This window comes from Heterodontus francisci, chromosome 14 (assembly GCF_036365525.1).
Source record: "Heterodontus francisci isolate sHetFra1 chromosome 14, sHetFra1.hap1, whole genome shotgun sequence".
In the NCBI taxonomy this organism is placed as follows: domain Eukaryota; kingdom Metazoa; phylum Chordata; class Chondrichthyes; order Heterodontiformes; family Heterodontidae; genus Heterodontus; species Heterodontus francisci.
The window spans coordinates 104,194,713-104,220,885 of record NC_090384.1 but is presented as its reverse complement, the minus strand read 5'-3'; the positions used below and the strand labels follow the sequence as shown (position 1 = coordinate 104,220,885).

The 26,173-nt window shown below is 44.3% G+C and overlaps 1 protein-coding gene across 3 annotated transcripts in view; it reads right to left on the bottom strand.

Moving 5' to 3' along the window:
* btbd10b (BTB (POZ) domain containing 10b) overlaps positions 1-26,173 on the bottom strand; it is a 120,790-nt gene that overhangs the window by 4,107 nt on the left and 90,510 nt on the right. For all 3 annotated transcript variants that reach the window (XM_068046668.1, XM_068046666.1, XM_068046669.1), the window contains 3 exons: positions 19,976-20,096; positions 13,542-13,739; positions 594-704 (listed from right to left, as the gene is read on the bottom strand). In XM_068046668.1, the coding sequence (XP_067902769.1) occupies positions 594-704; positions 13,542-13,739; positions 19,976-20,096 (430 nt within the window). The remainder of the gene's footprint in view (positions 1-593; positions 705-13,541; positions 13,740-19,975; positions 20,097-26,173) is intronic.

Here is a 26,173-nt window from a genome sequence, read left to right as displayed (position 1 = left end):
GGGAGTGCTGAGGCATCTCTTGATATGATACACAAGGCTTCGTAGCTGGATGCAGCAGCTGGACTTATCCTGTCTGATATTTTTGGATGTTTCACTGAGACACATCACATTGTGGAAATAAATGCTGCTGCAGGCAAGAGTCTGGAATAGGACAACTCTGCTCATAGCTACCGATTGTCAAGAATCCTTCAGTTGCATGATGCTGAGTTAATAGCTGCGTATATGTGCAGAGCCAGTTATTCCAGCCACATTTACACAGCGAATTGGCTTCCTCCAAAATTGCACAGACACAGGAATGTAAATGATGTATAATGCAACACGGAGGATTCCAACTACAGATAGTGCAAAAATGTCAGAAGCAGCAGATATTGAATCTACTATTAAATAACTTAATAACCTGGCCAATGCAACTGGGGTGTCAGTCAACACACCTCACTCACACAGTACATTAAATATAAAGAAGGGAATTAAATTCCAACCAAAAACATCTGGTTAAACTTTACTTTACTCATGAGTTTCCCAAGTGCTTACCATTATGTACAAAGTTTATCACATGCTCTATTCAATAAATCCCAGGCAAAAACAGAACTTACCTTCAATCCCCAATCTGATCTTCTTCAATCCTCGCTCTTTCAGGACAGTCTTGGCAACGTCTCTGTTCTCGATATATTTGAAGAATCTGTATAACTTTGTACTGTAAATAACTTGAAAAACAAGATTGACATTACCACAGTTGTACTTGGATAAGCAAATACACTGGATATATTTGTATATATTTTCTTTGTGGTCTGCTTTTGCGAAAGCAAGCAAGTTCTGATACTCGACGTCTAGGATCAGACAAGAAAGGAGATCTAAGCAGGAAAATTGGGTAAATAGACAATGGGGTAAAGGAAAAGGGATCTGTTTGTGTGTGTGTCTCGGTGCATGAAAGACATACAAAGCTGCATGGTGCACTGAGTGCATATACCAGCATCGCTCTCCATTGTGACTTTTTTGTCCAATCCACCTGTCTCATGGCAGCTGCTTTGTTAAACAATAATTGGGTTTGCAAAAAGCAGGACAATTATACAGAATGCTTGGCACATTCCCAAACTGGATCCAACCTGGGAGATGGTGGGGAAGTTGATAGCAGAGAACTTAATTAGGACAATTAACCTTTGTTAATTAGTTTTTCTTCACAGGGATCTCTGTAAGTAACGAAGATCTGCCTGGCTAAGCTTTAGAATCACAGAATCATACAGCACAGAAGGTGACCATCGTGCCCTCTTCGGCAGAGCTATGCAATTAATCCCAATCACCTGCCCTTTCCCAATCGCCCTGTAATTTTTTTCCATTCAAGTATTTATTATTAGTTATAATTGAATCTGCTTCCACCTCCCTTTCAGGTAGCACGTTCCAGATCACAACTCATTGCATAAAAAAAAAGTTCCCTCGTGTCACCTTTGGTTCTTTTGCCAATTCGGTGTCCTCTGGTTTACAACCCTTCTGGCATTGGAATTTTACTGTCTCCTTACTTATCAACAGCCCCAGCTACAAGATGGGCAGACTTTGTTTTTTACATATTCTACGTCACATGGTGTTAGGAGTATTCGGGAACTAATACTGCTGAACAGAAGCTCCATTCAGCAATTGTCCTGTCGTTCCCTTCATGCAACCTAGATGTCAGCTGTAGCAATGCACACTCGCCTCTGAGTCTCAAGGTTGTGAGTGCAACAACAACTTGTATTTATATAGCACCTTTAATGTAGTAAACGTCCCAAGGTGCTTCACAGGAGCAATTATAAAACAGAATTTGGCACGAACCACACATTATGACAGGTGACCAAAGGCTTTGTCAAAGACTTAGCTTTTATAAAGTGTCTTAAATGGAGGGGAGGCCAAGAGTTGTAGGGAGAGAAGCCAGCACTTCGGGCCGAGGCAGCTGAAGTCACAGTTGCCAATGGCAAGGCAAAGAAAGTGGGGTATGCATCAAGAGACCAGAGATGGTGGAATGTAGAGATCTCAGAGGTTGTAGGGCTGGATGGGGTTACAGAGCATGGGAGGGGCGTGGCCATGAAGGCGTTTGAAAATGAGGAAGAAAACTTTAAAAATGAGGCAGTGCTGGACTGGGTGCCCGTGTAGGTCAGTAAGCATAGAACAGCAGCAACACTGTGTACACGCACATGTCTGTGCGTGATTATCTTTTGGTATTCCATACTTCGTGCTACTGCTCCATCATTTCAAGTTGTTAAATTTGTGTTTTAGTTACTATAATATCATGTTATTTGTCTCTTTCTTCTGGCTACCGTCTCCCACCTTTCCTCTGCAATGTAAAAGGACCCCGTGGCACTCGGCGAAGAGTAGAGGTGGTGCTCCTCAGTGTCCTGGGGCCAATATTTATCCCTCAACCAACATCATTAAAAACAAATTATCTGGTCATTATCACATTGCTGTTGTAGGAGCTCACTGTGTGCAATTTGGCTGCTATGTTATCCTATGTTACAACAACTTCAAAATAATTTCATAAAAGCAAAATACTGTGGATGCTGGAAATCAGAAATAAAAACAAGAGATGCTGGAAATACTCAGTTCTGAAGAAGGGTCACTGACCTGAAACGTTAACTCTGCTTCTCTCTCCACAGGTGCTGCCAGACCTGCTGAGTATTTCCAGCACTTCTTGTTTTTACTTCAAAAGTATTTCATTGGTTGTAAAGCACTTTGCTGAGATCGTGAAAAGCTATATAGAAATGCAAGCTCTTCCCTTCCACATACAAGAGACAGCACATTTCACAAGCCAGTTTGCAGCAATGTTACGTCACCTCTTGATTGAAGATATTCTTAAATTTAAATTGGCCTACTGAGAGAGATTGGATTCTGATTCGTGAGGGCACAGCAGGGCAGAAGGATGGAATAGCAAACTACTGAGCTAAATAAATCCAGATACCTAGGGTCGTACATATCCAAGGATCTGCCAGATCAAGTAGGGGGCAGGAGACCAGATACGGCTTGCTGATAATGGACGCTTTTTTAAGGTCAGATTAGTGAAACCTTTGCTTGTCCCTTTGACAAATCCCAGAGATGTTATTTAAGCTGGTGCTATAACACAGATCGAAACAGAAAGGCAATAGCTATTTTGAACATTCAGAAAGATGCCCACAGCAAGGAGCCTCCTCCTCAGAGACTGATGATTGCACCTCAGTTTACCACGAGTTGCAGTGACTTGGCTTTAAAGGACTCTGAACTGAACAGCTGGTGTAAAACAATCATAATCTCCACAAAGGCACGGTACTAAGCAAGGAGCCAGAGCATCAATGCCTGCACAATCAGTTGCCCCTGCATTGCTGGACAGACAATTTCCGTAGCCTTGGAAAAATGCACCCAAAGTGCATGGCACATAACCAGCTACTTTGACATGCGCAAGACCTGAACACAATATCTAGGTTGACACTCCCAACTGAAAGAATGCTGCACTGTCAGAGGTGCTGTCTTTTGGATGAGACACTCTCCCGAGGTTCTGTCTGTTCTTAGATGGTCCTAAAAGATCACGTGGCATTATTCTGACTAAGAACAGGGGAGCTCTCCCTGGTGCCCCAGCCAATATTTATCCCTCAACTAACATTACATCATCATCCAAAAGCACAGCGTTAGTTTTCACATGTATGCTGATGACACTCAGCTCTACCTCACCACCACCGCTCTCGCTAAATTATCAGACTGCTTATCCGACATCCTGTACCGGATAAGCAGAAATTTCCAAATATTGGGAAGACTGAAGCCATTGTTTTCAGTCCTCACTCCAAACGCCATTCCCTAGCTACCGACTCCATGCTTTTTTTTCCAAAAATATACCTTATTCATAAAAATCTGTAAAAAATACATTACAAAACAGTTCCAAGTTGACATTCCAGAATGTGCAAAAGAAAGCAGTTTTCTTCAATACAGAACGTGAGCTGCCTCACAACCCTTCCATTCCATTTTATATGCAATGTACATTTGCACTATACAGCAAAGCCACATTTTGGTGCATGCAGCCTGAGGGGTTTTTCACAGGTTCCAGCCCCTTGGTTCACTATGGCGGGAGAACCTTACACAGTGGCCTTTCCCCATTGTGCCTTTGCAGCGTCTGCCCCAAGCTTTAGTGCGCCCCTCTGCACATAGTCCTGGACCTTGGAATGTGCCAGTCTGCAACATTCGGTCGTGAACAACTCTTTGCACTGGAAGACCAGCAAGTTTCAGGCAGACCAAAGAGCTTCTTACACCGACAGGATCCAACACCTCCTTTTCTCATAGTGCCCTGAGGCCATTCTGTGCCTGATGGATTGGTGGTCAACGGTGTTTTTCTGCAGAAACTTTTCCACGAAGGATAGGTGGTACGGCACGGTCCAACTGGATGGAGCGTTTCATGGCAATGTGGACAGACCCATCCTTCGCAACACAGGGAACAGACAGAACCTCAGCACGTAGTGACACTTGATGTCTGCGTACTGGGGTTCTACGCACAGCTTGATGCAGCCACACACAAAGGTGGCCATCAGGATGAGGGCGACGTTGGATATGTTTTCTCCCCCATTATCTAGAGGTTTGAACATCGCGTCCCTGCAAACACGGCCCATTTTGGATCTCCAGATAAAGCGAAAAATGACTCGGGTGACCACAAAGGTGCAGGAGTGGAATATGGGCCAGACCTGTAACAACGAGAGCACCTCGCACCTAATGACCAGGTTCTTACCCACAATGGAGAGAGAATGCTGCTCCCACATGTTCAGTTTATGGTGTACCATGGCTACACGCTCCTTCCAGGTTTTGGCGCACGTCCCAGACCATATCCCCAGCACTTTCAGGTAGTGTGACCCGACGGTGATGGGGACAAAGGATCGGTCGGCCCAGTTCCCATAAGAACATGGCCTTGCTCTTGCCGCAATTTATTTTGGGTCCCGAGGCCAGATGCTCATTAGCCTGCGAACAGACAGCGGATCCGAGCAGAAGACGGCAATGTCGACCACGAACAGGGAGGCTTTGACCCGAGTGCCTCCGCTGCCTGAGATCGTCACCCCTCTTATGCCCGCATCCTTCCTAATGAACTTAGCAAAAGGTTTGATACAGCAAACAAACAAGACCGGGTGAGAGGACAGCCCTGTCTGACTCCAGATTTGATTGGGAAACTTGCTGATTCCCACCCATTGATTGAGACTGCGCTACTGATGTTTGTGTAGTGCAGTTAGATCCAATTGCAGATTCCCTCCCCAAACCCCATTTTGGAGAGCACGTCCATCACGTATGTGTGCGATATCCTGTCAAAAGCCTTCTCCTGGTCCAAGCTGATGAGGCAGGTGTCCACCTCCCTTGTCTTGTACATAGGCGATCGTATCCCTAAGTAGCGCGAGGGTATCAGAGATCTTCCTGCCGGGTACAGTACAGGTCTGGTCAGGGTGAATCACCAACTCCAGAGCAGACTTGACCGACTGGCAATGACTGTGGACAGAATCTTGTAGTCTACATTAAGAAGTGAGATGGGCTGCCAATTTCTGATTTCTGCCCTCTCCCCCTTCCGCTTATAGATGACGGTGATGATGCCTTTCCTCATGCATTCTGACATGCTGCCGGCCAGAAGCATACTCTCGTATACTTCCAGCAGGTCTGGGCTGACCCAGTCCTACAGAGCCGAATACAACTCAACCGGTAAGCCATCGCTTCCGGGAGTTTTACTCGTCTCGAAGGACGTGACGGCCTTTGTCAGCTCATCCATAGTAAGCTGTTTGTCCAGACTCTCCTGCATATTCTCGTCCGTGATAGATGACAGGAAAGACTGGGAGGCCGTGATGTCTGTGTGCTTCACGTCGTACAGCCCAGCATAAAGGGATTTGCTGATCCTTAGTACGTCAGACTGCGATGACGCTACCGAGCCATCCTCTTACTTCAGGATGCTGATCACAGAGCTCTCTGTGTGTACCTTTTGGAAGGAGAAATGTGAGCCCCTCTCATCCTGCTCAATGGAGTGGACTCTGGACCAGAAGAGGATCTTGGAGGCCTCCGTAGCAAAGAGCGAGGCCTACTGGCTCCTCACCTCTTGGAGATCCTCCTTGACCTCGACCCCCATTGACTGCAGCCGGAGCAGATTTTGCATTCTTTCCTGGAGTCGGGACATTTCCCTCTGTCTCTCTCTCACCTTCTGAACACTTTTGAGGATAAAGAACCTCTTGGTGTTCGCCTTGATCGCTTCCCATGGTTCTCCAACCTTTGTAATCCCTATCGAGTTCCTTAGTGTTTTCTGGGGTCAGCAGTGTTACGTTCAGCTTCCATGTCCCCCTGCCAACCCGCTGGTCGTCCAGTAAGTGACAGTCGAACAGTAAGAGGCAGTGGTCAGAGAAAAACACTGGCTTGACATCGGTGGATCTGACCATGAAAGCATGGGACACAAACAGGAAGTCAATCCTGGAATGGGCTGACCCGTCCGATCTTGACAAGGTGCATCTATACTGCGCTCCGTCTGCAGGTTTGCTGAAGACGTCGTGCAGCTTGGCATCTTTTACTGTTTCCATTAGGAATCTGGACGTAGCATCCAGTTTGCCGTCGTCACTGCCAGATCATCTAGCTGCATCAATGAAGCAGTTGAAGTCACTGCCTAGAATGACTGGTCTGGACCAGTCCTCCAGCAGCAGTGGGAGGTCCTGGAGGACGGTCAGCCGCTCGCTGTATTGGACTGGGGCATACATGTTGACTAACCGAACAGCATTGTTGTAGATTACGTCTGCTATGAGGAGGCAACCACCTTAACTTCCGAGATGGTCCCCACAGCAGAATATCCAGGCCAGAGGAACAGGAATCATTTCCCCCTGACCAGATTGATGGCCCATGGGACCACCATTGCGACCACTGACTGTAAGTCAGTGGCGCAGTGGTTAGCACCGCAGCCTCTCAGCTCCAGCGACCCGGGTTCAATTCTGGGTACTGCCCGTGTGGAGTTTGCAAGTTCTCCCTGTGTCTGTGTGGGTTTTCTCCGGGTGCTCCGGTTTCCTCCCACAAGCCAAAAGACTTGCAGGTTGATAGGTAAATTGGCCATTATAAATTGCCCCTAGTGTAGGTAGGTGGTAGGGAAATATATGGACAGGTGGGGATGTGGTAGGAATATGGGATTAGTGTAGGATTAGTATAAATGGGTGGTTGATGGTCGGCACAGACTCGGTGGGCTGAAGGGCCTGTTTCAGTGCTGTATCTCTAAAACTAAAACTAAAGTGCTGAGGTGCAGTATCCCACACTCCTGCAGAAACAGTAGGTTGGCTATGATCTTGGTGAGGTAACCCAAGGTCGAAACACATCGTGTAGTGGATTTAACGCAACGCACATTAATAGAAGCAATCTTTCTACCCATTTAAAACTGGATATTGCTTACCACACCTGGTGTCCTTACTAGTCCCAGTCCTTGGGTATTTTCCTGCATACCCATGATGTGCATAAGCTGTTGCACATGCGTTGGACTCAGAAACCCCTTCTGGTCACTCACGGGGGTTTGCTCTGCTGGGGTGACATTGTGGGGGGGGGGTTCTTGTAGGCAGCAAGGTTTGGACTGTCCTCTGCTGGCTACCGACTCCATGCCTTTCCCTGGAAACAGTCGGAGATTAAGCCAGTCTGTTCAAAACCTTGGTGTCACATTTGACCCCGAGATGAGCTTGCGACCTCATATTCGTGCCATCACTAAGACTGCCTATTTCCACCTCTGTAACATTGCCTGACTTCACCCGTCTCAGCTCATCTATTGCTGAAACCCTCATTCATGTTCTTCATTACTTCTAGACTTGACGATTCCAACACACTCCTGCTGGTTTCCCACATTCTACTCTTCATAAACATGAGGTCATCCAAAACTCTGCTGCCGGTGTCTTAACATGCTCCAAGTCCTGTTCCCCTATCACCCCTGTGCTCGCTGACCTACACTGGTTCCCAGCAAGCAACGTCTTGATTTTAAAATTATCATCCTTGTTTTCAAATCCCTCCCCATCACTTTAATCTCCTCCAGCCACACACGCCTCCTAAATATCTGCTTCCCTCTAATTCTGGCCTATTGTGTATCCCTGATTTTAATTGCTCCACCATTGATAGCTGTGCCTTCAGTTGCCTGGGCCCCAAGCTCTGGATTACCCTCCCTCCACCTCTCTTTCCTCCTTTAAGACACTCTTTAAATCCTACCTTTTTAACCAAGCTTTTGGTCATCAGACCCAATATCTCTTTTTGTGACTTGGTGTCATACTGTTTTCTAATGCTCCTGTGAACTGCTTTGGGACGTTTTATTACATTAAAGCCCTATATAAATACAAGTTGTTGTTGTTGTTGTATTACTAAAACGAACAACAGATTATCTGGCCATTATCACACTGCTGTTTGTGGATCCTTGCTTTGTGCAAATTGACTGCCGCGTTTCCTACATTACAACACTGACTCCACTTCAAAAAGTACTTCATTGGCTGTAAAATGCTTTAGGACATCCTGGGGTTATGGAAGGCGCTATAAACATGCAAATTTTCTTCCTTTCTTTACTTGAGAACTAACTAGATGTCTAACCAATCTTCCCTTGGAGTCTACAGACTCCATTGTTTTTAGATCAAGGTTACTGAAGTACGTTACCAACCATTATTAAACCAAATTAACATAAACACTGCTTCTCTTCACAGGGTCATCTCAATGCCGGGGAGGACACATCTATGGTCTTCAATAAAACAAATAGATGAGACTTGTATGGAATTATGTAGAATGTACAGCACAAAAACAGGCCATTCCTTCCAACCAGCCATGCCCGTGTTCATGCTGCACTCCGGCCTCCTCCCACTATCTCATGTGCTTACTTAGTGCATCCAACATTACAAAAGCAACACTTCAAAAGTACTTCATTGGTTGCAAAATGCGGAGATATCAGGTGGCCATGAAAGGCGCTATATAAATGCAAATCTTTCTTTCCCCTTAAACACATCTATACTATTCGTCTCAACCACTCCATGTTGTAGCAAGTTCCACATTCTCAGGTGAAAGAAATTCCTTCTGAATTCCCCACTCGATTTCTCTATCGTATTGATGGCCTCTAGTTTTGCACAAGTGGAAACTTCAGTTTCGTTGCTGCAAACATGCAAGGAACTCTCCTGATGCCTGCACTCGGGATGGTCTTTACATTTCAGGGTGAGTGAGTCCTTTGGGGACTGCAACTTCACAATGCAATGCCCACTGGATTATTACTTATTGACTGGTAAGCATCTGGCGCATTAAATATTCTCTACTCTGCCTCCATTACCCAATTTGCTCCCCATCTCTCCTAAAAGGTAGAGAGATCGCTGGTGTAGTTTTCCAAGCCTTTGGCACCTCAGACAAAAGTGTTTCTTCAGACAGGGACTGATAGGCCATTCCACCATGGAGAGCATCAAATTCTAAGCCCACCCTGTCCACACCTTGCAGCAGGAAACACCGGACAGGATTCCCAGCCTGATGCTTCTTTCTTAGCTCAACGGCATGGAGACTAATTGCTGCCACTCCAAACGCTGGCCCAAGTTCAGTTAGCGAAGCACAATCCAGGAGCAAACCTGGCACTTTCTGGTCTGTACAACCTTGTTACAAATCAGACAGGCAGCATAGCCTACCAGGCTAGTGACAGACATAACTGCACTTGGGTTTAACACTCGTACTTACAGTACGATTATCGATTTACATTCTATGTCCTACAGACTAACTTGCAACATGCTCAGGTGCATTTTAACAGCATAAAGCAAGAGTCCTCAGTACCTTGCTCTATGGCAGCGAGGCCTGGACAACGTATGTCAGCCAAGAGCGACGTCTCAATTCATTCCATCTTCGCTGCCTCCGGAGAATACTTGGCATCAGGTGGCAGGACCGTATCTCCAAAACAGAAGTCCTCGAGGCGGCCAACATCCCCAGCTTGTACACACTACTGAGTCAGCGGCGCTTGAGATGCCTTGGCCATGTGAGCCGCATGGAAGATGGCAGGATCCCCAAAGACACATTGTACAGCGAGCTCGCCACTGGTATCAGACCCACCGGCCGTCCATGTCTCTGCTTTAAAGACGTCTGCAAACGCGACATGAAATCCTGTGACAATGATCACAAGTCATGGGAGTCAGTTGCCAGCGTTTGCCAGAGCCGGCGGGCAGCCATAAAGACGGGGCTAAAATGTGGCGAGTCGAAGAGACTTAGTAGTTGGCAGGAAAAAAGACAGAAGTGCAAGGGGAGAGCCAACTGTGCAACAGCCCCGACAAACAAATTTCTCTGCAGCACCTGTGGAAGAGCCTGTCACTCTAGAATTGGCCTTTATAGCCACTCCAGGCGCTGCTTCACAAACCACTGACCACCTCCAGGCGCGTATCCATTGTCTCTCGAGATAAGGAGGCCAAAGAAGAATTAATTTAGACCGCCACAGGGTATAATTATATTAGATATTATATATAGATATAATTAAGGTCTCGAGTAAGATGTCACATGCAGTCTTTATTTGCCAGGCTGATGAATCATTTCTCATTCCTCTCTGGTTTTCTGGACAACTGCTCCCTGATCCCCTGTATTGAGCCTGTGCTTAGTGTCCTAGTTGTATTGTGGTCTTTTCACTGTATTGAGCCAGGGAGGCAGTGGCGTAGTATTAATGCCACTGGACTAGGCTAATGCTCTGGGGGCATGGGTTCAAATTCCACCATGGCAGATGGTGGGATTTGAATTCAAGCCCACATCCCACAAAAAAGAACGCTAGATCAAATGAAAGCATTAAATGGAATTCTGGGAAGTTATGTGCTTCCCCAGAAAAGAGAAATTTTTCATAGTTCAAAGTCACATTGCACAATTATTAATGTGCCTATTCACAAAGAAGACAGATGAAATTTAAAAAACAGCAGTAGTTATCCAGACGTGTGCTCGCTCACCAGCAGGGAAGCTTCAGGCGATGCTGAGTGAAGCAAATGTCACTGATATTAAATAAGGTTCAGCAACGTGTGGAGTGCTGCCACACAAAATCACAATGAATATTAAACATGAAATGCTACACACTTCATTTGAATATAAAACACCTTTCCCCGTCAAATTTTCTGCAGCAAGTTGCTTCATGACTGTTTGAAACAGCTTTGAATAATGAAATATTTCTAGTGATGCACGAGTGCACATATGACCAGACAAGGTGAAAGTTCCACAAAAATTTATGCTACACAAATGGTACTAAATTGCACTTGAACATTGCTATTTTAATTGATTTTGCACCAAGTATTGCTTCAGTGCTTAGGTTCATGAAACTTTGTCAGTCTACTTGGAACAGTAGTAGCAGTGCACTGGACTACCAAGCAACAGATCATGAATTAATACCCCACTAGGACAAGTTGTGAAACAGAACTCGAGAACTTTGTGGATTAGCAACACACACAAAATATTGTAACTGTTCCATTAATTCCCCTCAGGGAAGGGAACCTGCCACCTTTACTTAGTCTAGATTATACAGAACTACGTGATTGACCCAATGCCCTCTGTCACAGTCTTGCACAAGCCACTGAGTTGTGAAACAAAGCAAGAAAAAGGCCGATCATCACCTTCCAAATGCAAATAGGAGCAGGTAATAAAGGCAGCCAGAGATCAATTTACTAAAAATATTTTGTATTTATATAGTGCAGGAAGATGCCTCAAATGCTTCACAACAATCAGGGACAGAGCAGATTTACTGAGATTCGGACATTTAAAGAAAAAAGACTTGCATTTATATCATGCCTTTCAGGACTTCAGGATGTTCCAAAGCACTTTACAGCCAATGAAGTACTTTTGAAGTGTAGTCACTGTGGTAATAGGGGAAACAGCAGCTAATCTGAGCACAGCAAGATCCCACAAACAGCAATGTGATAATGACCAGATAACCTATTTCAGTGATGTTGGATGAGTAACCCCACTCTGCGAAATAGGGCAACGAGATCTTTTATGTCCACCTGAGAGAGCCGCAGTTTAACATCTCATCTGAAAGATGACAACTTTAACAGTGCAGCACCAGAATGAAGTGTTAGCTTAGATTTTGTGCTCAAGTCTCTGAAGTTCGGTTTGAATCTACAAACTTCTGACTCAGAGGCGAGGGTACTACCCACTCAGCTACTGTAACTAAAGATGATAACAGAAGATAATACACAAGCTACCTGCACACATGGGCGGAGCAACCCTTACCTGAACAGATACTTATGCCAACTTGGCAGCAGACCCTAGCACTGTCAGCTCCGTGTCACCAGATAATGCCAGCACCTGTGGTAAATCAATATGTCATGCAGACCCCCCACCTGCCAAGAATGAGGCACATTAATTTTGTCATGAACATTGATTTGAAAACTGTTGAAGTGACTAGTTTAAAAAAAGAAATCACCAGGTCCTTGGCTGGAAAGACATTTGCATATTAACAGACAGTGCTTGTGGAGACAAAGGGGTTACTTCCCTTATCCAATTTAACCCACAATGGACTTTGAGCACCAGACATTGAAGATGAGGGAGCTCAAATTTCAGGATGACTGCTGGGATGGCCGAATCCACAAACAGACGGGGTCAGACCAGCTGGTCACTTGACTAGCCTGCTTGGCAACCTGGTTTTTCAAAATTGTACTAAGAGTTTGTGAACAGAGAGACTGCAGAATGCTCCTGGACCGAAGAAGACCTTTCCTGTCTGGTGCTCCCATCTCTTTCTCAGGGAACTCCAAATCCATTGAAGACACATGAACCCCAAGAGAGAAAAGTCTCCTACAGCGAACAAGGTTTTAGAAGAATACTGGGTCCCTACGAAAAGCAAGATCTACCTACAAGCAAGGACTCCACAGTGAGTGCGAAGAACCATAACAAAAACCCTCTTCAGATATTGCCTCAAACGTTTCCACTTTATTTCTGCTGCACTTTTCTGTATCTATCTGCATGCGTGAATCACATATGCATGCTAGCATGGGCGTGTCTTGGATCCATAGGTGTTAACCGAATTAGAGTTTAAGTTTAATAAATTTCAACCTTTCTTCTTTAAACCTAAGAAAGCCTGTTTGTGCTGGTTTCTTTGCCTTATAATTGGAAAGCAGTGAACAAGGATTCACCAAGGGGAAGCTAAAAACAATGTTTAAAAATTAAACCCTGTTATGGTAAGACCAGATGAAGGCTGAGAGGGAACCCTGGACACCTTTCTCACCTGGTCGTAACACAATGCCATACCAATTCAGCAATGCTTTGTTACTCCATTGTTCGAAAGAACAAGGGAGACTCCTCAGTGAGACTGGTAGCTTCTAAAGAAAATGATGACATCCGCGAGGACACTGACACACTGCTATTAAACCAGGACTGTGAAAACCTTCAAAGCTGCATAGCAAAAGACTATATGAACAGGAGTTTCCAGGGCTGAGAATTGCAAAAGAAAAGTGACAGATGATAACAGCAATTAGAGAAATGCAAACAGCACACTTAAGCCAAAAGATTGTGCCCTAAAATGTACTTTTAAAGACATTGCATGCATTAAAAATTACATCGATGTACAAAACTCCAAGACTAATGTCCTGGAATAATGCACAATCAAACTGACAGCTTACTTTGTGAATATTCCTCGCCCATCTGCGGTGGATACTCCTCATCCCAGTCAACCACATCATCGTCAGTTAACACTACAATGTGGCACTCTCGGTCACCGCTCTGGGCACTGGCCACCATCAGCGGAAGAATCATTTCCTCCAGGTAAGATTCAAACTGCTTGCGCGCGCCATCATTGGAGAGTTCATGCATGAGAGCACCTTAAATAAAAAAAACACAGAACGCCCATTTAATATGTCAGAGTTCTGCTGAAGGTGCAATGGCAGAACTGAATGAGATAATCCAGATTCTTAACTTGAGGCAAATCAACCAACCAGTCAGTTACTTGACTCTGCTCTTACTTTTTAAACACTGAACAGCAGAGACCTGTCCCATCTCCACAGGGTCCAGAGGGAACAGTATATCGGTCGCTCTGGCACTGCACGATTGGAGCCTTTGGAGCACAGAGAACTGGCATATTGAGTGGGCAGCATTGATTACACTCATATGCCACCCGCTCCTTGCCCCCATACATGCAAAAATGCTCCTGTCCGACAGCTCTGACCCCACCCCCACTTCCCATCCAAAGCCCGAAAACCAGGAAGCTCGAGTCTCAGCTCTTCAAACTTCACAGATCCAAAGCACTGGTAAAGACAGACTCCTGATTGGGGTGAAATGGTAGCTGTGCAATTGATTACCAGATTCAGAATCAGAGAGGAGCCTTTTCAAATCCTCCACCCAGAGATGTTTAAAAAGCTGATGCTGAACAGATTTTAGAATCTTACAGTAATAAAACAGCCCATTGTGTTTATGCCAGCTCTTTGAAAGAGCTATCTGCCCTTTCCTTATAGCCCGTCAAATTCTTTCCCCTTTATGTATTGATCCAATTCTCTCTTCAAAGTTACTGTTGCGTCGTCTTCCACTCCGTCAGGTAGGGCAATCCAGATCACAACTCACTATGTCATAAAAAAAACTCATCTCACCTCTGGTTCTTTTGCCAATTACCTTAGACCTACAGCCTCTGGTTACACACCCGTCTGTCACAGTTCCTAATTATTTACTCTTTCAAAATCCCTCATGACTTTTACTACCTCTGTCAGGTGTCATAGAGTCATAGAAAGTTTACAGCTCAGAAAGAGGCCACTTGGCCCATTGTGTCTGCGCCAGCCGAAAAACAATCCACCTAGCCTAATCCCGCTTTCCAGCATTTGGTCCATAGCCTGCAGGTTACAGCACTGGAGGTGTATATCCAGACTCCTTTTGAATGAGTTGAGGGTTTCTACCTCTACTACCCTTTCAAGCAGTGAGTTCCGGACCCCCACCACCCTCTGGGTGAAAAAGTTTTTTCCTCACCTCTCCTCTAATCTTTCTACCAATCACTTTAACTCTATGCCCCCTAGTCACTGACCTCTCTGCTAAGGTAAATAGGCCCTTCGCATCCACTCTATCCAGGCCCCTGAAATGTACAAAATTTTGAATCAGACTTCTCTGTTCCAAAAAGAACCTCAGCCTATCCAATCTTTCCTCGTAGCTGCATTTGTTCAGTCCTGGCAACATCCTCGTAAATCTCCTCTGTACCCTCTCCAGTGCACTTACATCCTTCCGGTAATGAGGTGACCAGAACTGCACACAGTACTCAAGTTGTGGCCTAACCAATGATATATACAGTTCCAGCATAACCTCCCTGCTCTTATATTCTATACCTCAGCTAATAAAGGAAAGGATTCCATATGCCTTCTTAACCACCTTATCGACCTGTCCTGCTACCTTCAGGGATCTGTGGACATTCACTCCAAGGTCCCTCACTTCCTCTACACCTCTCAGTATCCTCCCATTAATCACATATTCCTTTGCCTTTTTTATCTTCCCCAAATGCATCACCTCACCCATCTCCGGTTTGAATTCCATTTGCCACATTTCTGCCCACCTGACCAGTTCATCGATATCTTTCTGCAGTCTACAGCTATCCTCCTCGCCAAAAACTACACAGCCAATTTTTGTGTCGTCTGCAAACTTCTTGATCATGCTCCCTCCATTTATGCCCAAATCGTTAATATATACCACAAAAGGCAGGGGACCTAGTATTCAGCCCTGCAGAACGCCACTGGAAACAGCCTTCCAGCTGCAAAAATACCCATAGACAATTACCCTTTGTTTCCTGCAACTGAGCCAATTTTGTATCCAGCTTGCTACATTCCTCTGGATTCCATGTGCTTTTTGTTTTTTTTAAACCAGTCTGCTATGTGGAACCTTGTCAAAAGCCTTGATAAAATCTATGTAGTTCACGTCAACTGCACTACCCTCATCAATCCTCCCTGTTACTTCTTCAAAAAATTCAACCAAGTTAGCCAGGCACGATCTTACCTTAACAAATCTATGCTGACTATCCTTGATTAATCCATGCCTTTCTAAGTGACAGTTTATCCTATTGCGCAGAATTGATTGCAATAATTTGCCCACTACGGAGGTTAGACTGACTGGCCAGTAATTATTCGGTCTATCCCTCACTCCCCTTTTAAACAAAGATACAATGTTAGCAGTCCTACAATCCTCCAGCACCACACCTGCATCCAATGAGGATTGGAAAATGATGGTCAGACCTTCTGCTATTTCCTCCCTGGCTTCTTTTAACAGCCTGGGTTACATTTCATCCGGCTCTGGTGATTTTTAGATTTTATCTTATCCACTTCCAAGGATACTAATCCCATTAATACTTCCTCTCTCCCTATGTTTATCACATCCAATACTTCACACTCCTCCTCCTTAACTACAATATCTGCATCGTCCCCCTCTTTTGTGAAGACAGGCGCAAAAAATTCATTAAGAACCATACCAACATCTTCCACCCCTACACATAGGTTACCTTTCTGGTTTTTTATGGACCCTACTCTCTCCTTAGTTATCCTCTTACTCTTAATGTATTGATAAAACATCTTTAGGTTCACCTTGATTTTGCTTGCTGTCATGCAGACCCCCACCTGCCATGAGGCATATTAATTTTGTCGAATGAACACTGATTTTTAAACTGATGCTGGAATGAGGAAATAACTTGCTAAACAGATCAGCCATGGCTGGAAAAAACATTTACATACTAACAGACAGTACTTGTGGAGACAAAGGACCATTCCCTGACACATTCAACTCACAATGGACTTTAATCAACAGACATTGAAGGTGAGGATGTTCACATTCCAGAATGACTGCTAAGATGGCAGAATACACAAACAGACGTGGTCAGACCAGCTAGTCACATGACTAAACTGCTGGGTAACCTGAGTTTTTTTTGAATTGTACAAACAGCTCGAGAGAGAGAGAGAGAGAGACTGTTTGCTCCTGGACTGTAAAGCCCTCTCCTGGTTGGCTCGTCACAGCCTCTCCTGTCTGCTCCCATCTCTTTGTCACGGAACTCCAAATCCACTGAAGACGCGAACCTCAAGAGACAAAAGTCTCCTACATCGAACAAGACTTAACAAGAATACTGGGCCCTAACGAAAAGCAAGATCTACCTACAGTCAAGGACTCTACAGCGAACTCGAAGAACAGTAACCAAAACCATCTTCAGATATTTCCTCAAACTTTTCCACTTTATTTCTTCTGCTCTTTTCTGTCTCAATCTGCATGTGTGTATTGCGTATGTATGCTAGCGTGAGCGCATCGCAGATCCTCAGGCATTAACCGAAGTCGAGTTCAAGTTTAATAAATTTCAACTTTTCTTCTTTAAACATAAAAAAACCTGTTTGGCTGGTTTCTTTGCCTTATAATTGGAAAGCAGTGAACAAGGATTCACCAAGTGGGAGCTAAAAACGGTGTTTTTAAAAATAAACCCTGTTACGGCAAGACCAGGTGAAGGCTGAGCGGGAAGCCTAGACCCCTTTCTCACCTGGTCATAACACTTGCCAATATTCTTTCATGCCCTCTCTTTGCTTTCCTAATTTCCTTTTTGTTTTCAACCCCTCCACTGTCTATACTCCTCTCGGCTTTCTGTAGTACTGAGTTCTCGGTGTCGGACATAAGCTTTCCTTTTCTGCCTTATCATATTCTGTAAGCTCCTTGACATCCAGGGGGCTCTAGATTTGGCCATCTCACCCTTTTCCTTTGTGGAAACATGTTTACTCTGAAACCCTTGAATCTCCCCTTTGAATGCCTCCCACTGCTCTGACACTGATTGACCTTCCAGTAGCTGGTTCCAGTCCACTTTCGCTAAACCACTCCTCAGCTTATTAAAATTGGCCTTGCCTCAATTGAGAACTCTAACTCCTGTTCTATCTCTGTCCTTTTCCATTATTATGTTAAAACTGACTGAATTATGATCACTACCACCAAAACGCTCTCCCACTGTCATTCCCACTCCTTCCACCCGCCCTGCTTCATTTCCTAAAACTAAGTCCAAAACTGTGCCCTCTCTTGTTGGACTTGCTATATACTGGCCAAAAACGTTCTCCTGAATGCACCTCAAGAATTCTGCTCCCTCAATTCCTTTCACGCTAAAAATATGCCAGTTAATATTTGGGTAGTTAAAATCCGCCATTACTGCCCTATTGTTTTTGCAATTCAGAGATTTGCCTACATATCTGCTCTTCTATCTCCCTCTGACTGTTTGGGGGTCTATAGCACACTCCCAGCAGTGTGATTGCCTTGTTTTTTGTTCCTTAGCTCAATTCATGTGGACTCATTTGATGATCCTTCTAACATATCATCCCTCCTCATAACTGCAATTGTTTCTTTGACCAAAATTACCACCCTCCCCTCCTGTTTCATCCGCCTCTCTATCACATCTGAAAACCCTGTAACCAGGAATGTTGAGGTGTGATTCCTGTCCCTCCTTAAGCCATGTTTCTCTAATAGCTATGATATCATTGTGCCATGTAACTATCTGTGCCCTCAGCTTGTATGCTTTATGTGCTCTACCCTTTGCAATGAAGTAGATACCTTTGAGCACTGCCAAACTCTTTTTTCTAACCTGTTTCCTCTGCCTTCGAGACTCATCCACTAATTTTCTGCCTTCCATTTTCATTTCTGATTTTGTCCCAACTGAGTTTACCCTCAGGTCCCCATCCCCCTGCCAAACTAGTTTAAACCCTCCCCAGCAGCACTGACAAAACATCCCGCAAGGAACTCAGTCCCAGCTCTGTTCAGGTGCAACCCCCGTCCAGCCTGTCCTCTTCAGCTTTGCTGCTCTAAAACTGTAAGGTACAATTTATTTTATGATTAATTCTCAATTACAATCTCAGCTTCACTAGTCTCTGCACATAGTGAAGTCCCTCTTCTCTGGTACCAGACTGGTTAATCTCCTCTACACTCTCTCTAAGGCTTTCACATCCCTCCTAAAGTTCGTGCTCAGAATGGAACACAATACTCCAGCTGAGGACTATCCAGTATTTTATGAAGGTTCAACATAACTTTCGTGCTTTTGTACTCTGCTTATAAAGCCAAGGATAGCATATATATGCTTTTTTAAGAAGCCTTCTCAACTTGTCCTGTCACCTTCAAAGATTTGTGTACACACACGCCCCCAGCCTTTCTGTTCCTGCACCTCCTTTAAAATGTTACCATTCAGTTTATATTGTCTGTCCTCATTTTTCTTACCAAATTTGAAAATGGCTTTTAACAAGCATGCAAACATGAATGAAACAGTGCAGCAGACTGGTAAAAGGAGCTTGCAGGTGAGATTTTGGACATCCCTATCCTAGTAGATCTTGAAGTCGGTGTGGCACAGTTACTTTGTAAAATTAGGGAGAACTCAAGACCAACTTTTACTCTTAGGCCAGATAGTATTTGGAAACCAGGGAGGAAATCATCATAGAATGGTTACAGCACAGAAGGAGGCCATATGGTCAGTCAAGTCTGTGCCAGTTCTCTGCAAGAGCAATTCAGCTAGTCCCACTACACAGCCCTTTCCCCATATCCCTGCAAAATTTTTATCTTCAGGTGCTTATCCAATTCTCTTTTGAAAGCCACAATTGCATTTGCCTCCACTGCACTCTCAGGTGTCTCTGTCCCTGCACCCCCTTTAGAAATGTAACCTTTCGCTTATACTGCCTCGCCTTCTTCTTCCAACCAAAATCAGAGAAGCACTGACCATCAAGAACAGTAACTTGGCACTTAAATTTTGATACAAGCAAACACACTACAAATTAATCAAAAACTATTTTAAATGCTTGCTATCAATCATACAAAAATAAAAATCAAGGAATTTCCAAGGAGCCTAACACTTTCCAAAATTCAGACCAACAGTTTGGCACACTCTCAAAAGAGGAAGGGAGTCGAACTCACTCGATAGTTCCTTTAAAGAACGAGCACAGAGCAGAAAATGGCCTCCTTCGGTGCGGTTAGATTCTATCATATGCATTACACATTAAACAATAGTCCTATTATAAAAAATCTTTGACTCGTGATGACTGACAATATAGGACTGGAAATATTTTACGTTTTCCCAAGGTACAGTCAGCATACTTACTGAGATCTCTGCATTTGATGGTACTGTAATCAAAGGAGATGCAGAGGTAATCACAAGCTTCTCTCAGTTCAGGTATTGAGATCCCATCGGGACAGCGGATTATGCCAGTCTTGTAGTAATCCTGAAAACAAATTTACATCCAGGAGTTAAAAAAGAAAGTGAAGCTGCATCAGTACAGTCTCTGAAAAGGCAAGGGAAATTTTGCCACCTTAAGGGACTATCAAATGGTACATCGACAAACCCTCAGAGCAGTCACATTGTTAGCAACTGTGCCTAAAACTGCAGAAAGCAAATCATACCGGAGGTGCTGCTTACAAGTATCGTAAAGCTACTCGTCCCAGCTGTTCATCGTGAACAGAAACTGGTCTAATGCACACTGAAAGTAGAGACCAACTGTAGCTTTCAGGTGGAATGAGATTAGAGGGTGGAGATAACTGGGCCAGAATGTAGTCCCTAAGTCACATATTCTATTCTTATTTTGTATTACCGTGTTTAACTAATTTTGGACTGGAGGAAGGTATATAGTGGGGTTCCCCATGGGCCAGTATAAGGACCACTGCTTTTCTTGAGCTATATTAATGAACTAGACTTGGGTGTGCAGGGCACAATTTCTAAATATGCAGATGACACGAAACTTGGAAGAATTGTGAACCTTAAGGAAGACAATGATAGACTTGAAAATGACAGGCTCGTGGAATGGATGGTCTCTCGGCAGATTAAATTTAATGCAGGGAAATGTGAAGTGATACATTTTGTTTGAAAGAACAAGAAAAGGCAGTACAAAATAAACAATACGATTCTAAAAGGGGTGCAGGAGCAGAGGGACCTGGAGTATATGTGTACAGATCACTGAAGGTGGCAGGGAAGGTTGAGAAAGCAATTCATAAAGCATACAGGATCCTGAGCTTTATAAATACAGGCACGGAGTACAAAAGGAAGGAAGTTATGATGAACCTGTATAAAACACTGTTTCAGCCTCAACTGGAGTATTGTGTCCAATTCGGGCACCACAATTTCGGAACGACGTGAAGACATTGGAGAGGGTGCAGAAAGATTTGCAAGAATCGTTCTGGGGATGAGAGACTTCAGTTACGGGGATAGACTGGCAAAGCTGGGGCAGTTCTCCTTACAGAACTGAAGGTTGAGAGCAGATTTGATAGAAGTGTTCAAAACCATGAGGGGTCTGGACAGAATAGATAAGGAAAAACTGTTCCCATTGGTGGAAAGGTTATGAGCCAGAGGACAACAATTTAAGGTGATAGGTAAAAGAACCAGAGACAACATGAGGAAATTTTTTTCAAAAAAACAGTGAGTGGTTAGGTTCTGGAATGCACTGCCTGAGAATGTGGTGGAGACAGATTCAATCATAGCTTTCAAAAGGGAATTAGATAATTATCTGAAGAAAAAAATTTGCAGGAAACAGCAGGGGAGTAGGACAAGCTGAGTGTCTCTTACAGGGAGACTGCATGGACACGAGGGTCCGAATGACCTCCTTCTGTGCTGTAACCATTCTATGAAATTGCAATTGCTGTGTTTATAACAATCGCAGAATGGTTACAGCACAGAAGGAAGCCATTCAGCTTGTTGTGCCTTGCTTTCTAAACAACAATCCAATTCCCTCTTGAATGCCTCGATTGAACCTACCTCCACCACAGAGACTGCCTATGTAAACATGTCACACTGTAATTAGACCTTCCTGCCAGGGGTGGTGTTGCAATGGGAGGGTGCAATGCGGCGCACCATGGCTGCAAAGTCAACCATCTACAAGATGCACTGTAGCAACTTGCCAAGGCTTCTTTGACAGCACCTCCCCCAAACCCACGAACTCTACCACCTAGAAGGACAAGGGCAGCAGGTGCATGGGAACACCATTGCAAAACACACCATCAAGAGCAGGACCAACAACTGAGAGCAATGGGTATAAAGGAAGCGGAGAGAGCACAGCAAGAGTAGGACTATCCCAAGCGGAGGGGATAAAAAGGACGGAGCAGTAACAGCACAGCGAGAGCGGGACAATGACAGAGAGCAGTGTGACTAAAAAGAGCAGGAGCAAAAAATGGGGAACCTGGGGGTTCATGTGTATCAATCTTTGAAGGTGGCACAACACAGAGTGGGTTCTTGGGCTTCATAAATAGAGGTACTGCGTACAAAAGCAGGGAAATTTTGCTGAACCTTTATAAAGCTCTAGTTAGGTCACAACTAGCGTACTGCATTCAGTTCTGGTCACACTTTAGGAAGGATGCAAGAGTCCTTGAGAGGGTACGAAGGAGATTTACCAAAATGGTTCCAGGGGTGAGGGCATTTATCTACAAGGTTAGACTGGAGAAACTGGGGCTGCTCTCCTTGGAGCAAAGGTGGTCAGGGGAGATCTGACAGAGGTGTACAAGACTGTGACAAGTTTAGATAGGGTGGACGACGAAAAGCTGTTCCCATTCGCTGATGGTACAAGGACTCAGGAACACAGATTTAAGGTTTTGGGCAAGAGATGCATGGGGTGTGAGGAAGAATTTTTTTTATCCAGTGAGTGGTAATGACCTGGAACTCACTACCTAGAAGGTTGGTGGAAGTGGAGACAATCAATGATTTCAAAAGGAAATTTGATAGGCACATGAGGGAAATAAACCTGCAGGGCCATGAGGATAGAACAGGGGAGATTGAGACAGACTGGACTGTTCTTGTTATGAGAGGCTTCTTTTTTAAAAAAATATGCTTTTAAGGACTCATATTTAAATTGTGGAAATGAATTCATTTGGAAGCCTGAAGAAACGTTGGACATTGTATTTTTCACTGGGTTGACTGAAAACACTTACTGGAAGAATCAAGGACTGCTAAAAACGACCTCTACAGGAGATCACCTTCCTTCAGGTAAATATGCAACAGGAACCTTGGACTATGGGGAGATGTTTACAGAGACGCCAAATATCAAGGTTTATGGAGGTACTGACCACCTCCAGGCGCGTATCCATTGTCTCTCGAGATAAGGAGGCCCAAAAGAAGATGGAGGTAAAGAGGTTGACTTTCTGTTTGGGGTTTGGATTGTTTTCAGTTCAGTTGGGGTGTGACTTGTTTTAAAGACAGTTGATGTTTTGCTTGCTAAGGAAAGACACCACCTCTCCCTCACCCCCCTCATCTTTCCGGCACCTCTCTAAGATACCCAGAGAAGTTCAGTGTGTCAGCTCCTCTTCCCTCCGGTCTTGGGAAAAACCCTGCGATTCAAGTGTGTGCTGGCTGAAACCCCTGATGCTACATTTCTCCTGAGAAAATCTGCCAGATTAATTCTCAACGCCGCAAGAAAAGAACTGCTCCAGAAAAGATTCCAGTGACTCGTGACCGTATACCCAGCATCAGACCGAAAGGAACTGACATCCTTCCATATCGTTTCTTTTTTCTTCAAGAATTAGAAAGCTTTTGGTCAAAGTATTCTTTTCTGTCTTTTTCTTGTAACAGACCTCTGCAGACAGAATTTCTGTATTTTTTTTCAGTTTATGTGTGGGGAATTTTAAAGGGGGGGGGGGAAGAGCAGGCACAGAGTGGTCGGAGAGCGTGGGTGGGGGGGCGGGGTGGATGGGGAGGAAGCAAGTGGCCGGAGAGAGTGGGAGGGCGGGAAGCGAGCGGGCGGAGGGGGCAATGGCCGGGGGGTGCGGAGAGGAAGAGAGCACACCCACCGCCACCAAGGTCTTCAGCCGCTCTCTCTCCGCTTCACCCCCACTTCCCCGCGTTACACGATGACATCATCAGCGCATGCCCCAATCAGTCCTGGCAATCCGGAACACTGCGCACGCGCAGACAGCAGGAGCCCGTTTGCGCATGTGCGCAGCTTGGCGCAGTCTGATGACGTTAGCGGCCAGCTGCGTTGTCAATAATCACTTTGTTAAATATATGTTGTGACCTGTGGAGAACAGGAACTAGAAAAGACAGTGCACTCCTCCCACCTCGGTCTTAACAGTTCTACAAAGAGCTGGCATGGGCTGAATGTCTCCTGTGCTGTAATGACTCGATGATTCAAAAGCAATATCACAGGACAGCAGGAAGGTGATTGGTTGCTGAGTTTTTTTTGCCCTTAAAGCAAGGGCAGTGGTTTAAACTAGGAGCTGGTAAAATATAACTATTACTTCAATAAATCAGTAATTTAAAACTACATAAACGAGTTAATGCAATTAAAAATAGAATGAATAAAGCCTTAACTAATTAAATATATAAAGCAAGATCAGACAGGGATGGCAGGACAAGTGGTGTATCATAAAGGCACTCTGTTGGAGGTGGCAGAGACCAGTGAGATCCAAAGCAACCACATCTACAATAAATGTCTGCAACGCAGGGAACTTCGAGTGCAATGTGTTGAGCCGGAGCCTGAGTTGCAGGCATTGCAATGCATCAGCGAGGCAGACAGGTATCTGGATATTTTGATCCAGGAGGCAGTCACATCCCTTAAATTAAGAAGGGATTTAGATATGGTCAATGTCAGGGACAAAACAATGTGACCGCGAGTCAGGCAGGTACAGGGATCCAAGATGCAGGGATGAAGGAGCCTCAACCTTTGACCTTGTCCAACAGGTACAAGGTACTTGCTACATGTATCAACAAGAACAAAGACGGCACCATGGTACAGGAGACCATTCAAATGGTGGAAGTAAAAAGGAATGTGGTGGGGGACAGTATAGTCAGGGGGATAGATACTGTTCTGTGCAGCCATGACAGGAATCCCGAAGGCTGTGCTGCCTGCCTGGTGCTAGGGTTAAGGATATCTATCTGCTTATCACTGGGGAAAATCTTAGAGGGGGAAGATCCATCTATAGTCCACATAAGAACTAACATAAGTAGAATTAGGAATGATGTTCCGTTCACAGAGTTGGAGGAGCTAGAGTACAAATTAAAAAGCAGAATCTAAAAAGTCATAACCTCTAGATTATTCCTAAACTACATGCAAATTGACATGTGCTTAAACAGATCACAGTGTTGAACGTCTGGCTCAAAGAGTGGTATGGGAGACAAGGGTTTCGATTCATGGGGCACTGACATCAGTATTGGGAAAGAGGGAATTGTTCCGTTAGGACGGCCTCCACTTAATCCGGACTGGACAGAGAGTTTACTGGTAATAGCACATCAGTGAATAACGTCAAATTAGGGAATGATGGCAAAAAGTTAAAATTAAAAGTGCATTATCTGAATGCATGAAGCATTCACAACTAGACAAATAAATGCCGCAAATAGAGATCAATGGGTTTGATTTTAATAGCCATTGAAGAGATGTGGTTGGATGGTGACCAGGGTTGGGAAATAAATATTTCAGGATACTTGATGTTTGGAAAGACAAAATGGAAAAGGTGCAGGGTCGGTAGGCGGGCAGGGGGTGGGGGGGAAAAAGGGGTTAGTAGGCCTAATATGAGTGCAGATAAGAAATAACAAGGGTCAGAAAACACTGGTGGGAGTAGTTTACAGCTGCCTCCATCCCCCAATAACTGTAGCTATATTATTGAACAGAGTATTCAAGAAATTAGGATATAACAAAGGTAATGGAACAATCATGGGGGACTTTAATCTTCAAACAGATCAAATCAAATTGGCGAAAATAATTTGGGGGACGAATTTATGGAATGCATTTGAGACATTTCTCTAGAACAATAGGTCATGGAACCAACCAGGGAACAGGCTATTATAGATCTTGCCTTGTGCAATGAGATATAGTTAATTAGTAATTTCACTACAAGGGAACCTCTGGGGAAGAATGGTCTTAATATGATGAACTTCACATCGAGTTTGACAGTGATGTACTTAAGTCTGAAACTCAAGTCTTAAAATTAAATAAAGTCAGTTACATAGGTATGAGGGGTAAATTGCATATGGTAGATTGGGAAATTGGATTAACATGTGCAATGGCAAACATTTAAAGAAATATTTTATAAATCCCAACAAATAGACATTCCATGGAAAAATAAAATTTCCATGGCAAGCTGAAGAGGTTAAGGATAGTATTGGATTAAAATAGGCTTATAATATTGCTAAGAGTAGTTAGCTTGAGTGGGAGAGTTTTAGAAACCAGAAAAAGGACGACCAAAAAATTGATGGACGGTGAAAATAAAACGAGAGCAAACGAGCAAGAAATACAAAGGCAGATTATAAGAGCGTTTGCAAGTATATTAAAAGGAAGAGAGTAACAAAAGTAAACGTGGGTTCTTCAAAGGCTGAGGCATAAAAAGT